Source organism: Sesamum indicum, linkage group LG2, assembly GCF_000512975.1.
Source record: "Sesamum indicum cultivar Zhongzhi No. 13 linkage group LG2, S_indicum_v1.0, whole genome shotgun sequence".
Classification (NCBI taxonomy): domain Eukaryota; kingdom Viridiplantae; phylum Streptophyta; class Magnoliopsida; order Lamiales; family Pedaliaceae; genus Sesamum; species Sesamum indicum.
This window is the reverse complement of record NC_026146.1, coordinates 7,855,773-7,869,199: the sequence shown is the minus strand read 5'-3', so window position 1 is coordinate 7,869,199 and position 13,427 is coordinate 7,855,773. Positions and strand designations below refer to the sequence as shown.

Here is a 13,427-nt window from a genome sequence, read left to right as displayed (position 1 = left end):
ACATTGTTCATACTTTAGCTACAACTTTTGATACCTAACTATTCATACGAGCTTAACATTTTAACGATCTCACCAAGTTAATTATAATCAAAATTTTTTATGTACGTATTATTCTCGTGTGGGCTGTCTTACAGGCTCCATTGGTGGTCATTTTGATTCATCAAGCTATAATATAATTACAAAAAGCAAAATGCCAAAACACTTGTGTAATAATACTCATCACATAATTACAAGGAAGCTTCTCTTGCTTGACATAGCAAAGGCAACAAGGTCAACCAACTTGTCCTATATTAATGTGATGATTTCCTGGTCAAAATGCACACTTATTTTGACCACTCGCCATAATCTAAGGCAGCCAACAACAACAGCCGAAAACGACACCGTAACTTTCAGATTAAACTACTTTTTCCCCACACTCAGCTGCACGCTAACATAATTTAATGTTATGTTGAAAGGAGACCTAATCCAGAAGGGAAAAAGAAAAAACGGAAAAAGAAAACCGCCCCCTTTTTTTTTTTGATCGAATGTTTTATTTTTGATTTGTTATCTCAATGTTTTGAATGTTTCGATCCATTTGTTGTGGCCATAGATTGATCAGCGAGCTACGGTTTTGTTTTTGTTGTTATCGTGCATATTTGGTGTCGCCATTGTGATTTTTGGCTCTGATTTGTGTATTTAATTTGAGGGCCTGTAATTGTTTGGGGAGAAATGGCATCAAGTTTTGATAGATGGGAAAAAGATCCGTTTTTCTCTGCTGCGGAGGAAGTTCAGGAATCTGCCGACAGGTACTGTAAAGCATTTTCCCTTTTTCTCTGAAGGTTTTTGAATCTAGACTTTGGAATGGTAATGGCATTTCTGTGCCTAGGAATTGAGAATTTTGGTTTTCTCCCAGTGGGCAATCTGTGTTGTTTGATAATTATTCATTTGGACTTATTGATGGAATTTATCTCTTTTGTTGTGAAGGATGGAATCGACTTATAGAACATGGATTCATGCAAAGAAGGATGCCCTTGGCGCTTGGAATTTGGATGAGCTCCGGAGAGATCTCCAAACAACCCTTGGCACTACCAAGTGGCAGGTCGTTTCCTATATATGCTTATGTGATAAGAATAGATTTTTTTATGCATTTCTTGTAGAGGTTGCATTGGGTTGAAAGTGTTGATCTTTGTGGTGGGTGCTTATGGTTCTTGTTGTGGTGTGATAAGTTATGATATTGTTGTGGTTGTGATTAATGCAGCTGGAAGAATTCGGGCGTGCTGTGAGATCAAGTTATACCAGTAGTAGTTCAGGTGATGATGCAAAAGATAGGCATCATGATTTCATAATTGCAATCGAGGATCAAATAATGAAAGTTGAAAGTACTTTAAATGAACCGGCAGTATCACAAGGGAAGCCACCATTGCCTTGGGTGCGATTAGATGAAGGTGAACGAAATGAGCTTGCGATGTTTCTATCAGGAAAACCATCACATTCCACAAATAAAACCTTGGGAAAAGTTCATGGTAATAACCAGGGAGTGGAAAGCTCGCAAGAAGCTGATCGGATTATGATGAATGAGTGTTCGAGGAGTTCATCGAATTTGGTTGAGTTGGATGGGGTGGAGGCTAAGGAGGAGAAGTTTCCAGGGCATCGTAGAACAGCTAGTGCTAGTGCTGAAATTGGCTCCTGGAAGATTGTAGTGGCTGATGATGCTTCGCCACATGAGTCATCCAGTGTAAGACCTGATCCACCACCTCGAAAGATACCCAGTTTTTCAGGGTTTTTAAATACCATGGAATCATCCATGTCTCAATTGAAGTGGTCAAAGAATGGTTACAAGAAATTAAAGCTCACAGACCGGCATGAAGAAGCTGATAGTACATTACCCAGATCTCAGAATTTGACTAGAGTCAGTAATCAATTTCATTGATTATATCCCTAGCATTACACCTATCTCTTTTGTAATTTTGAGTTAGTTATATCATACTAATTATGATAAATTTTGACAATGAAGGGCATCAACATATGCTACGAAAAGAGTAAGAGTTGTCTTGATGGTTGTGATGATTATGACAAGCAACTGTATGGTTGGTATGGTACCATCCAGAGACAACTTCAGAGGTCGCAATATCATGTGCAATATAGTCGACCTGTTCAAGTTGTGTTCTCCATTATTCTCCTCCTTTGCTTGCTTGGTGAGCCATCTAACTAGCTGTTTCTTGTTTACTACGATGACATTGTCTACCTTCTATTTCTGATTCCCTGCAACAAATTTCGAACTCATAAAATTTTGCAATGTGATGATGCTTTGTTAGAGTTCTTAGACCTTGTCACAAGTTGGATTATCAATTATTCTCCTTGATTTATGTTTATGTGTTTCAGGACCAACTCTTGCTAAGTTTTTGCTCCTCTTTGCTTTTCGAGTATATATATAGCCATAGGTATATTAAAATTTATGCTATACTGGAAGTTTGAAGTAGCAATATTTATCTTGATGTTGGTGTCATAGTCACAATTTAAATTATAAAATATTTGACATAAGCTGCTTAGAGTGCTAGTGATGCAAATGGTTTTATTTTCATCTAGATATTAGATGGTGGACTTCTTACTGTCTCAGTTTTACATAATTTCTTGTATGTTATTTGCATGCATGCTTAATCTAAATGGTGAAGCATGCAAATGGTGTTAATTTATTCTACACTAGTAATTTATGGCACACTCTATGAATGTACAAATTCTATCATACTATTTAATATAAAAGATTTATAAAATATTATTATGTAATAACATATATACAGAATAATAAATTAATATGAATTTATAGAAAATAATGACAAAAAAGATGCATAAAAATTAAAAAAATAAAAATAAAATAACTATCAAAAGAAGTGGGGGAATGAAAAGTTAAATTAATGAATACAAAAATAAATTAAATAAAAAACAGACTAAAAATAAGAGAGACACCAAAAAGGTCTCCCCTAATATGTAGTACATATTGCTAATAATTGGGTTGAAATACATTTTAAGATATTTCATAGTATTCATTTAGCCACTTAAACTTCACAATGCTAGTTTCTCTTAGTATTTTCAGAAATTTTGTACATATATATATGTATACCTAAAAAGAATTTAATAAAATAATAAACAACTATAATAATTCAAACAATCACTAAAGCTTAAACGAACTACTACCATCAGGGTTGGAATAAATTCAGATATTTTATAGTATTTTTTTAGCCGCTTAAACTTCACTATGCTAGTCTCTACCAACAGTTTCATAGTATTTTTCAGAAATTATTCGTAACAGTTGCTCTAATGAGTAAGATTTTAATACATCATTTATCTAATTTTCTAATAAGTCATTAGTTGAATCAAGGGTTGTATGGCAAGACATTTGTAAAAATATATTAATACGTGCTGCTAAGGCACAAAAACAACTATTCCAAAGTGAAATTAGCATCCATATTTTCAATTAATCATAACCAATTATTATTTCCCAATAAAATTAAAAATATTAAAAATGAAGCTTCATCATGCTAACTTAATATTAGAATAACATCAATTCAAGAATTGTGAATGGCACATGATCCATCAACTAAACTGACAAACAAACAGACAGGGGAAAAAATATTAAATTAAGAATTTGAACAAAATAAAATAATAAAGAAAGAATTAACGATTCCAGTGAGATGGTTGAGATTCACTTATGCGAATTGGAGGAGATCGTTGCAGCAAAACCTTTGAATATCAGTCACTGATTTTGCTTGAATAAAAATTACACCGATGCAAATAGTTCTTTTTAATTAATAGTGCAAATACTTCGAATAGTAGTAACTCACCTTGCAGCAGAACCTTCTGACAGTAGCCATTTCCTCTATCTTGGGGGTTTTAGAAGAGTGAGTGGGGGGTTTAAAAGAGTGGGAAGTTAATAAAAAAAACTAATAAATTAGATTTTAGTAAAATTGACAGTTAAAAAAAAAGGGAGACAAGAAAGAGGTGTTCTCTTTTGATGAAAAGGTATAGATGATTAAATCTAATAAATTAAGTAATTTGAATGATTAATTATAGCATCCTTAATTTAATTGAGATATTTACCAATCACTAATTTATAATTACTCAAACTCATAAAACTTCGATTAAACATTAAACCGAATGGTATAAACTACATTTAGTAAAAACGCTAATTACATAATATGATTATATAAATTAATACTAATTTAACACATAATTTTTTTCTTACCTGTTTGCGTCATCTGAAGGTTGTCTGTGTGTGTGTGTGCATGTGTTATATTTTAATTTTTTGTTAATCTTTTTCAGAATATCTATTACGTCATTCCTAATTTTGTTGCTTAATATAATTTGCTCCCAAATCTTTTATAAAACTCTAATTTGCTCCATTCAAGTTTTAATATAATCAAAATTTGAATCTATAATTTATTTATTAATTAACTAAATTTGATAAATATTTACCGATTAATCTCAGAATTATATATAAAAAATTTCGTGGATGTTACAGATCAGGTCCACGACTCACCATATTTTTGGTATACATTTTATTTTAATTATATTTTTGTTAATTTTTTTTTGTAATATTAAAATAATTAAACCCACTAGAAGGACGCTCTCCCTTAGACATATCTACTAGTGTGGCACATCCTATGTATGTACATAATTTTAGAAGTGAATTAAAATTACATATTTATATAAATTGTATAATTAGTTTTTGTAGTTTAAAAGAGTACCTAAAATATATATTATGATAATAAATTAATATAAATATTTTGATTTATATAAAAAATTGACAAATAAAGATAATAAATAATGTAGGTAAACTGAAAAAATTGCATGAGAGAAACTAACCACCAAAAGGTAGTTATGAAAACCATGGTAAAAATGGAGAAGTTAAGAAATAATTAATTAATTAATTTAAAATTTTAAGAATAAATGAAATACCAAAATTAAGTGAGACACCAAAGGGTTGCTCTTACATAATATGTAGTATAATAGACATTAGATCGTGGAGGCCTTGCGTCTTCACTTTTTTTAACAGGAAAGAGTTAATGTATTGTGATATAATGATTTCTTGTGCCACTTATATAATGGGTTTTTGTTATGGTTGAGGAAAGATCATCTGCAGTTTTCCATGGCTGAAAGCTGAAATTGGAAAAGTGTACTTGAACTATGTTCTTGCTTGTACATGCCAGCTTCCATTTGTCACAGAGATACAGTTCCCTGAGCAGATGCCAAGTTAGAGAGATTTGGGATTATAGAACATAACAAGTCAGATAGTGTAATAGGAATACTTTTTCTCCGTATAATAAAAATTTTATCCTTAACTCAGCACAAGAAATCCTACTTCATACTCTTTTTCCTTTTAGTCAGAAAATTAATCCCTCCACTCAGGACATGAAACCCTTATTTACCTATTGAGAGTTGGTTTTACAGCTTTTCGCCTCCTCTACCTTCCATTTCTAGGAATAGATATGTTCAACCATTCTGGGACCAGGGTTACCAAATGGGTAACTACGAACTCCATCAGGATTAGTAAACCAGTAAATAGTACATTTAAGCCCTTCGTAGGTTATCATTTCAATTTGGTTTCTCATCAATGTCATACCTGAGCCTGTCATTCATTGGATCAGTTTCCTTCCTCTCTAGCTGGTAAGACATAGCAGCCATTTTCAAATATGCCTGAATCATTTGATTGGCCCTTGTGCATTCTGTTCAATGACGTAATCTTATCCAACTCAGGGATATGCCTCCTACCATATCTCTCCATTGTTTAGCTGCAATACCATATGAGTGTTCTCATTTTACCCTTGGTAGAAGCTTGTCATTAACACAATATTGAACAATCTATAAGGTGTTATTGTAGCAGCTTTATAATACTGGTTGCAAAGAGATTATCCTCATTATATGCAGACTTTATGTCACTAACTCATAGTTTTCTAGGCTTTCTACTAGACTGACAAATAGACAGCAGTTACAAAAGGTTCCATGCTGCAAGATAATTACACAGTGTGCTCAAGCCTAAAATGAAATCAAGCTGTAGAATGACCATATGAAATACTAAAAGTATTATCTTCTTTTTCTCATTTTAACACAAAATATAGTTGAAATTTTACGTTGCACTACTTTAACGGTTACATTAGCTTTATATAAAGTAGTTTATTGATTTAGATCAATTTGAAGTTATATAAACTAAGTACCTTTTGGGTTCTTTGTTGCATCTTGGCATCACTTAAGTGATTCCCTAATGCAAATTTGAATAATTTCAAGACCAAGAGCTGAACTTCCAACATGCCAAGAGCTGTGTGGCTTAGTTTGGGCTGATGGACTGATCCAATTTGCTTGCATTATGCGGTTGATTTATTTGCTAGTAGATTTATATAGCTTTGAGAGGCAATATCTTAAACATTTTGATACCAACTAACAGTGGAATGGCATATTCAACTTATTATCGTTCTTCTATTATCCTTTACTTTATGTGCTTGGCCATGACAAATGTCATGTATTAGTTGATTAATTTGGTAGACATGCACTTTGGAGAATGCAGGAACAATTTTGATATGATTAATGTTTGGCAATGGACTTATTGAACTGAGCTAATTTATACCCTTGTTTTCCTGACACGCTTCCATATGATTAGAATATTATATGTTTTGGTATTGAAGTTTTGTAAGTATGAATCCTCAGTGCTTAAGAATTTTGAGGGTTTTCTTAGGGCTGTAGCTAGATTAATGAGATAATCTTTGGATGGAGGAGTGTGAGGGTGCATAGAGTTGTATTAGATAGTTGGCATGATACAATATATTAGGTGTAGAAAATAGTAAGGGAGAAGAAAACGTTGTGTTTATTATTGATTATTGACATTATTCCATCTCTATATATAGGGGAGGAGTTGAGTGATAACACAACTAGTAGATAACTATCAAAGATACCTATCCAAACCAAATAAGAAAAAGATATGCACAAATCCTAACATTAGGTTTGTAAGTGAGGGTGGTAATAGGCCCCAAATTTTGTATGACGATTAGTTTATGAACCAACTTCTGCTGCCAGTTTCTCCTTTCCTGGGAGTAAAATGTGATTGTGATTGCATTTCATCACATCTTAATTTGGTTGAGATGAGATTCTCTTTTACCATGCGATTGAATGTGAGATAAAAGTATAGTGATGATACTTGATGTAATGTGTATGAGGTGTTACATAATAAACAAAATGTAATGATTATAGTTGATATATGCTTTTTTATAGTGAAATTTGTTAGACATAAATTTTGAAAAAACTATCACAAGCAATTGCATATCTGGTAAACAAAGATTTTACCAGATGATATGGGATGAGATGAGGAAAATCTCACAAGCAAACACAACCAAAAGTAATTCGCTTCAGAAAAACCAGTGGATTATATTGTAGTTTATAACATATCTTCGCATTCAGACTCATTTCTCATTGTGGTTGTTCTGTTTCTGTTTCCAATTTGGTATTGATGGGATGATTTCTGTTATTGATACATTTATACGGAAATAGAGGCATAACAACCAGCTTGATTTACTGTAGACAAAAGGAGACGAACTGAAGAATCCTATAGACTCTTGAAGTCATTTCTTCATTCTAACTAAATTGGGAGCATATTACAAAAATAAAAGAGAGGAAATCTACATATTAGTCTGTTCGTATTATTGTATCTGTAAATACATTATACAAAGAATGTTTTGCACCTATCTAGACACCGTTCTTGATTCCAACTGAATTTTGGTAGCATTAAAAGGGTGAAAATAGACTCCAATAAGTTGTCAAGTTACACATGGGCGTTGCAAGTGAAGAAACTCATGAATCCATTAGCAAACTGGGCCATATGCTTGGATGAGTAAATTGATAACCATGAAATCCACAACTATTTTTCATGTTATCCTCTGAACAATTTCTGGGGAACACAGGATATTTGGAAAATCACTTATCTAACGCTGCATTGAACACTTGAAGTATCAGATTTAGAGCTCATTTGAGAACCCCTACATTAATCTTTAGAACTGAGGAAGTGAATACTGATGTAATTGGGATACTGTCCATTGTATGCAAAAGTCCTAAACTACTGCTGTTCATCCTATATTGCCCACATCAATTATTTTAGTTATGCTTGATATTGGGGTGGCCAGAAAGGCATTCTAGTGTTAATTTTGTTATTTTCCACAAGAGATGCTGTTGCAAAGACGACCCATGTGAAAACCCTGTTATTAAAAGATTCCGTTGCTTTCTCATTTGAGATTTGACAGGTTATATAGCTAAGGTTCCAAATATATATACATCTTGATAATGCTCATTTTGGTTATATAGCTCTGCGGTAGGTGTATTTATGATAATACAAATGATATGAGGTGAAGTTTCTTGATTCCTGATATGCTTATGTACTTCCCTGCAGTTTTATTGGCTCTGCGTGCAATCTGAGAAGGAGATTGTTTATTCATTCTGATTGCGCAATTCATCTAAGGTTAAAATTGGACGGTTGCTATCTTGTTCCTTATCACCTGACTTAGATAGGTGCTTTGTTGTCTTCATAGAATGACTTTTATGGATAACTGTAATTTGGTTTTGAGGACTGCACCATACCTGCTCTGTTAACACCCATCAGCAGTCCCAACAACCTGGTTTTCTTGCTTCCAGGTTTTGTAGTTCTTCTGGTAGCCAATAAGCTTTGTTTGTACTACCGTATCCACTTGGGAAAGGCTTACACAATGTTCTGTTGTATTTTCCGCACTTCATCCCTATAAAATATCCTTTCTCCCCATTGTATTCAGCTGCCGTTGCACCATGTTAGTTGTAACATTAATCTTGGTAGCTTTTTCCACTCCAGAGCCTCTTGCTTATTGATGTGCAACATTTTGCTAGCTTCATTCTTGTATTTATGATTCACTAGAATAGGCGTCTACTAATTTTCTAAATGATGCACAAAACGTCGAATAAAACATTTGCAGCTGACTGCAAAGTTGTACATCTTTTCGACAAATTTTAACTGGGTAACATGCTTGGTACAAGTAATTTATCGTATGTAGTGACTGTACAAAGATCTGTTGGATCAATTCCAACTCGACGGTCATCTCAGGAATATCCTCTTATGAATTGAGCAATAGTGCAATGCCCTTGTCTGCCGATGTCTATTGGAAAACTATCTTGCCCCCTCCATGTAATGGCTTTGGATCGATCGCTGATTTCTCCTTCAGCTGATGGTAAGCGGTTCTGTTAGGTGAATCCATCTTCTTGTTTTTGGTGGGTCTCCGCTCACATTTTGTCATGAGTAGAAGAAAGTGATGACAAGAGAACAAGAGCTAATAGGGGGGTTGTTTGCTAAGGCTTATAAGCTTATTGATGAAAATAAGCTAAGAAGAGTGTGTTTCATGGGCTCTGCATTTGAGCTATTTAAATTAAGTTGGTTTATGTAAAAAGTAATATGCAATTTCATACCAACTTTTATAGATATTAAGTTGTTTTTCTAACACTCTAACTGAACTTTTTTTTTAGTTTTACTTTTATTTTCAAAACTCTCAATTTTTATTGTTGTTTAACTTACAATATCATTGTTTGGTTCAAGTGAGAGGAAAAATGAACTAAAAGGGGGAAAGAGAAGGGAAGAATAATAGTTTTTTGTCAAATTGTTTGGTATGATTAGAAGGGGAAAAAATTTCAAATACTTCTATTTGTTTGGTACGAGAAAAGCAGATTGAGAAGAAAAGACTATCTTTTTTATAATTTTACTGAATAATTTTTTTTTTCATTTTATGTTAGAAAATAAACAATGTAATATTATACTAATATAATTTTAGTAAATAAAAAATTTTATTCATAAAAATATTTATCAAACAAGAACAAGTGTATTCTTTATCAATAAAAAGATTCATCGTTGATTATGGTAGTTGTTCAGCGATTTGTTTATTTTTTCTTTGATGATAATATTATTAGCAGGAAGGAGAAAAAAATTGGAGCGAAATTATATATATAGGCAATAAACCAAATAAAAATAAAATATATATTTTTTTTGTTTTTTGGCCTTATACTTTCATTTTTCCGTCCAATCCTGGACGAAAACAAAATTGGATTCCCAAGGGGTTTCATATTCATTGAGTTCTATTTTCTTTCCATCTCTTTCCCCTAACCAAACACCAAACTATTTCTTATATATCTGTTATTTCCACTCCTCTTAAGCTCCCATTTTTTTTTCTAATCAGACATACTCTGCAACTATTTATCTACCACTTATGCATCTATTTGATATATTGAGTTAAAATATTAAAATTTTTGTTCTTTTTTGCATTAAATATATAAAGCATCCAATTCAGACTATGCCCGTTGTAAACTGAGATTATAACCTAGTGTTGTGATGGACATCAAGATCAGCAGCAGTAGGATTATAAGAGGAAAACAGTTTACTAGGCCTCATTAAAATCAGTGTTTGAATGTGAAATTACATTTTGGGTTATTAATAAGACAAACTGTCATGTCAGCCCCCATCCCTCATCCCCCATTTGTAATGATTCCATGTTCTTTACTCCTAAGCTTTCTTTGGTATTTACTCTGCAAGTCACGGTCGAGTTCGGTACTTAAAGAAATGTAACTCTCCGTAGCACTAAAGACTATGAAATCTCCATTCTTTTTTTGCAGCCTACAATCGGGGAAAGTACCAGGCTTTCGATTTCTTTTTTTTCACGAGCCTACAATTCTGTAAGGAAACATGCCTACTAATCAGGAATAACACTCTTATCTAGTTTTTTCTAAGATTGTAAACATGGCCTAAGAGTATTGGGAGATTAGTAGAATGCGGAGAAACAGGGAATGTGTATTCACATGAGGGATTTGCCTCCATAGTCTCGTGACTGAGAGTTCTTTTGCTAGAACTACCAGACTGAGCCACTGGGAGAGAGACAGAAGAATCAAAGGCTTTGTTTGGATTTGTATTCTCGCGTTTTTCGAGACAAGATAAAACACACTCAATATTTGTTTTTGTGTTTTTACACTTTATTTGCGTGTTTCTCTATTTTTCAACTTTCTATATATAATATATATACATAATATAAAACAGACATGATTTGACAATAAACAGTATTTTTTGTCTTCCAAAAATATAACATTAAACATAAAATATTTATATATAAAAATATATGATTTGAAAATGAACAATGATTTTTGTCTCCCAAATCCCAACATCATACCTACACCACTTATTTTAAAATATTTTAAATAACCCCAAAAAACAAATTCAAAGATATCATCTTTCAACATACACTTACTTATCTCTATTTTTCTCTCTTTATTTTCAAAACACAAAACAAAACAACTAAAACAAAAATCCAAACACAATGAAAGGATTTAGACGAAAGAACTGACCTAGAAGGATCAAGGATGGATAACAGCAACTGGGCGCTTGCAAGCGACTGACATTCTGAGAGATGAAAGGTTACTTAGTTAATTAAGACTCGGTATTTAAACTGAGTGAAGGGCGTGAAAACCCAAAAATCCATAAACACGCGACAACTCCCATTGGATGCGTCTCTGCAAAAAAGTGAACAAATTAACATTAACGCCTATTGAAATATGATAGTGCAGTAGAAAACACAGATATCAGGCAGATAAGACATATGTTCAAAAATTTTGAAAAAATCGAAAACTTGCCACCAACATTGAAGAAGGAATCTATCCTAAGAGAGCGAAGCTGGAATAACGGGATTGAAGGTCTAACGTCTCTACGTACTCAACTTTAGTGAGAATAAACTTGGTAAGTGGAGGCACTTCTGATAAATTGATATTTCATACCTCCCACCATAGACCTTCATAATACGAGAAGAGACTTTATGAAAGGTTAGAATTGACGGAAACCTATAGAGGTACCTTCAGTCCAAGAGCGGACCTTCAAGAGCTTGGAACATAAGGGATACCTAAAGGTCTCCAGATACCTCTGAGCACGGGAGCAGAATGTCAGAATAGTATTGCGAGTGCCGCGCACACTTTTTAGTCCGTAGATTGTTGGTTTCCTGGATCACTTCCTGTGTTTTTCGGATGGATATGTACGATCCATTACCCCCCAGTGGATCAAGATTAGATCCAAGAGTGTATATGAAATCGTACAATCCACCAACACATATCAATATGACTCTCCACCTCCAGAAACAGGTTTGGTCACTCTATCTCTCTTATACTAGAAAAACATCATTTGGGATATGTACTAGAAGAGCCATCGTCGGGATTTCATCCGGCCTGGCTCTAACATGTTTCTCTCTGGGCCTTTATTTCTTAGAGTACAATCAGACATCTACTTCGAAGACCTTTGTTCCTCCCTAGCGCATTAACAGATACCTTGGATATTTCTATGATACAACAAATTGAAAATAAAATTCTTTATAATTATGTATGAATAGAATTATCATCATCCAGTGTTATGGCTAAAACAAAACTTAGATCCATATAAATATATAAGTGCTCTTAAAATTTACTATACTACAAAAGTTTAATCGTAATAGTTATAAATTTACTAAAAAAGAAAAGGAAATAGAATATAGACAAAATAATGAGGATATTTTTATCTTAAAAATTAGGAATACTTACATTCCCACTCTATTGAGGTTTGGAGTATTTATACCTAAATTTCTTGTTGTTAGAAAATTACATCTGGTGGCCATGATGTTTGTTTTCGTCCAACAAATAGATCCATCTATTAGTCAAGATTCACGACATTTATTGATATCAACAAAAAATTTGAATGAAAATCAATATTTTTCACAATTGACTTATTAATGACTTACTGCAAGTCAAATAAATCTTTTCTAATCGAGTTACCCTTATACATCTCAACACGCTAATGCACGTGAGACGTTATATCTTCAACCTTATAAGAGTAATTTGGTTAGAAAAAAATTGTTTGACCTACAAGAAGTTCGCAAGTCAATCGAGGGTAAATATTAATGTCAATAAATTCTATAAATTTTATGAACATATGGATATGCTTAATGGACATAAACAAGCGTCACAGGTACCGTGTATAATTTCTCAAACCGTAAGAGTGTACGTGCAATTACAATAAATTTGAAGGAAAGACGGCATAACCTATCAAATATTAATCTTATCGAGTCTGTGTGAGATGCATGTTCTAAAAAAATTGGGTGAATCTAATTTTTTATAAAGAATATATAAAATCTAAAATATTTTGTTTTAAAATCTTATAAACTCTTCAAAAATTACATTATCAAATGTTTCTTTAAATTTTTTAAACCCTTCAAAATATCTTATAAAATATTTGACAGCTTATAAGCTCGACCAAACCCTCTTTAAATATGTACAATTAGTTGAGGGCATCTAAACATTTTACAAACTGTGGAAAACCGCTTATTCTTCTAGGATGCTAAAAATAGAATTTTATCTTAAACGGTATGTGAAGAGACAACAGGAATCCAACCTTA

General features: G+C 32.9%; 1 protein-coding gene across 1 annotated transcript; it reads left to right on the top strand.

Moving 5' to 3' along the window:
• On the top strand, positions 401 to 8,830 carry LOC105155585. Its single transcript, XM_011071476.2, has 5 exons — positions 401 to 785; positions 964 to 1,078; positions 1,238 to 1,888; positions 1,994 to 2,174; positions 8,405 to 8,830. The coding sequence occupies exons 1-5, from the start codon at positions 709 to 711 to the stop codon at positions 8,428 to 8,430; spliced, it is 1,050 nt and encodes a 349-aa protein (XP_011069778.1). The 5' UTR covers positions 401 to 708; the 3' UTR covers positions 8,431 to 8,830.

What these genes read in the sequence shown, in the direction of transcription:
- LOC105155585 (XM_011071476.2), top strand. Translation starts at nt 709, where the DNA reads ATGGCATCAAGTTTTGATAGATGGGAAAAAGATCCGTTTTTCTCTGCT. An exon ending in TTGGCACTACCAAGTGGCAG is followed by an intron (nt 1,079 to 1,237) that starts GTCGTTTCCTAT and finishes TGATTAATGCAG; the next exon opens with CTGGAAGAATTCGGGCGTGC. An exon ending in GATCTCAGAATTTGACTAGA is followed by an intron (nt 1,889 to 1,993) that starts GTCAGTAATCAA and finishes TTGACAATGAAG; the next exon opens with GGCATCAACATATGCTACGA.